Below are 767 nucleotides of genomic sequence, written 5' to 3' on the forward strand. Positions count from 1 at the left end.
ATGGCTGCCGTGGCAGCCTGGCCCCCTTCAGTGGCTGCACGGTGTGTCTGGCCACGCGAAGCAAGTCTGGCCAGCTCTGATTTGATTGGCCTCAGGCCCCGAAGAGCCCCAGCGCTGTTGCCCTGGCATCAGGGTAGCAGTCACAGCCCTGGCACCTTGGCCGGCCTCTGCTGTATCCGCAGACTCCAATCCTTAACACATCCCTCCTGGAAAGGGCCCGAAACACACCAACTCCGTACACTTCCTCCAGAAAATGCCAGGGCACTTCCGGAGGTCCATGGAAAAGAGATGGAGTTAAAGTAGGGGCTTGTTCTGGCACTAGAAACACTGAAATTCGTGAATGGTTTTCTCCTAACACGCGTTTTCCCTGCACTTCTCAGAGACCCCACATACGTCCTCGGGTGTGTGTCTCACTGTGTGGGGGCACACCTGCTCCGGTCGGCAGCCCTTCCCAGCCTCCCACCCTGCCCTGGGGGAGGCCGTGAGATGCTGAGGACCCTGGAAATAACCTGCTTCTCCGATTTCCCAGGAGAAGGCCGTCAGCATATGGGAGTCTAAGAACTTCTTTTATGAACTCGAACCCCTGCCAGGAGCCGTGGAAGCTGTGAAGCAGATGGCCAGCCTGCCCAAGTAAGCCTGGGCCCTCAGAACCCACACCCCCTCCCAGCGTCTCCTCATTCTCTCACCTCTGCCCCCTGCCCACCCCCCACAACCCTCACCCTCTGCTCAGCCCCACCCTGGGCCAAGCACACTCATTTCTTCAGCAG

General features: G+C 59.2%; 1 protein-coding gene across 1 annotated transcript in view; it reads left to right on the top strand.

Moving 5' to 3' along the window:
- Nucleotides 1–529: 529 nt before the first annotated feature.
- The window catches only part of NT5M (5',3'-nucleotidase, mitochondrial), a gene marked incomplete at its 5' end in the record, with an annotated part of 28,487 nt that continues 28,249 nt past the window's right edge, over nt 530–767 (top strand). Inside the window, 1 exon segment of the mRNA XM_014592916.1 lies at nt 530–630. Coding sequence (XP_014448402.1) covers nt 530–630 — 101 coding nt within the window.

The sequence above is a fragment of the Tupaia chinensis genome, unplaced genomic scaffold (genome assembly GCF_000334495.1).
Source record: "Tupaia chinensis unplaced genomic scaffold, TupChi_1.0 Scaffold138725_1, whole genome shotgun sequence".
Lineage (NCBI taxonomy): Eukaryota > Metazoa > Chordata > Mammalia > Scandentia > Tupaiidae > Tupaia > Tupaia belangeri.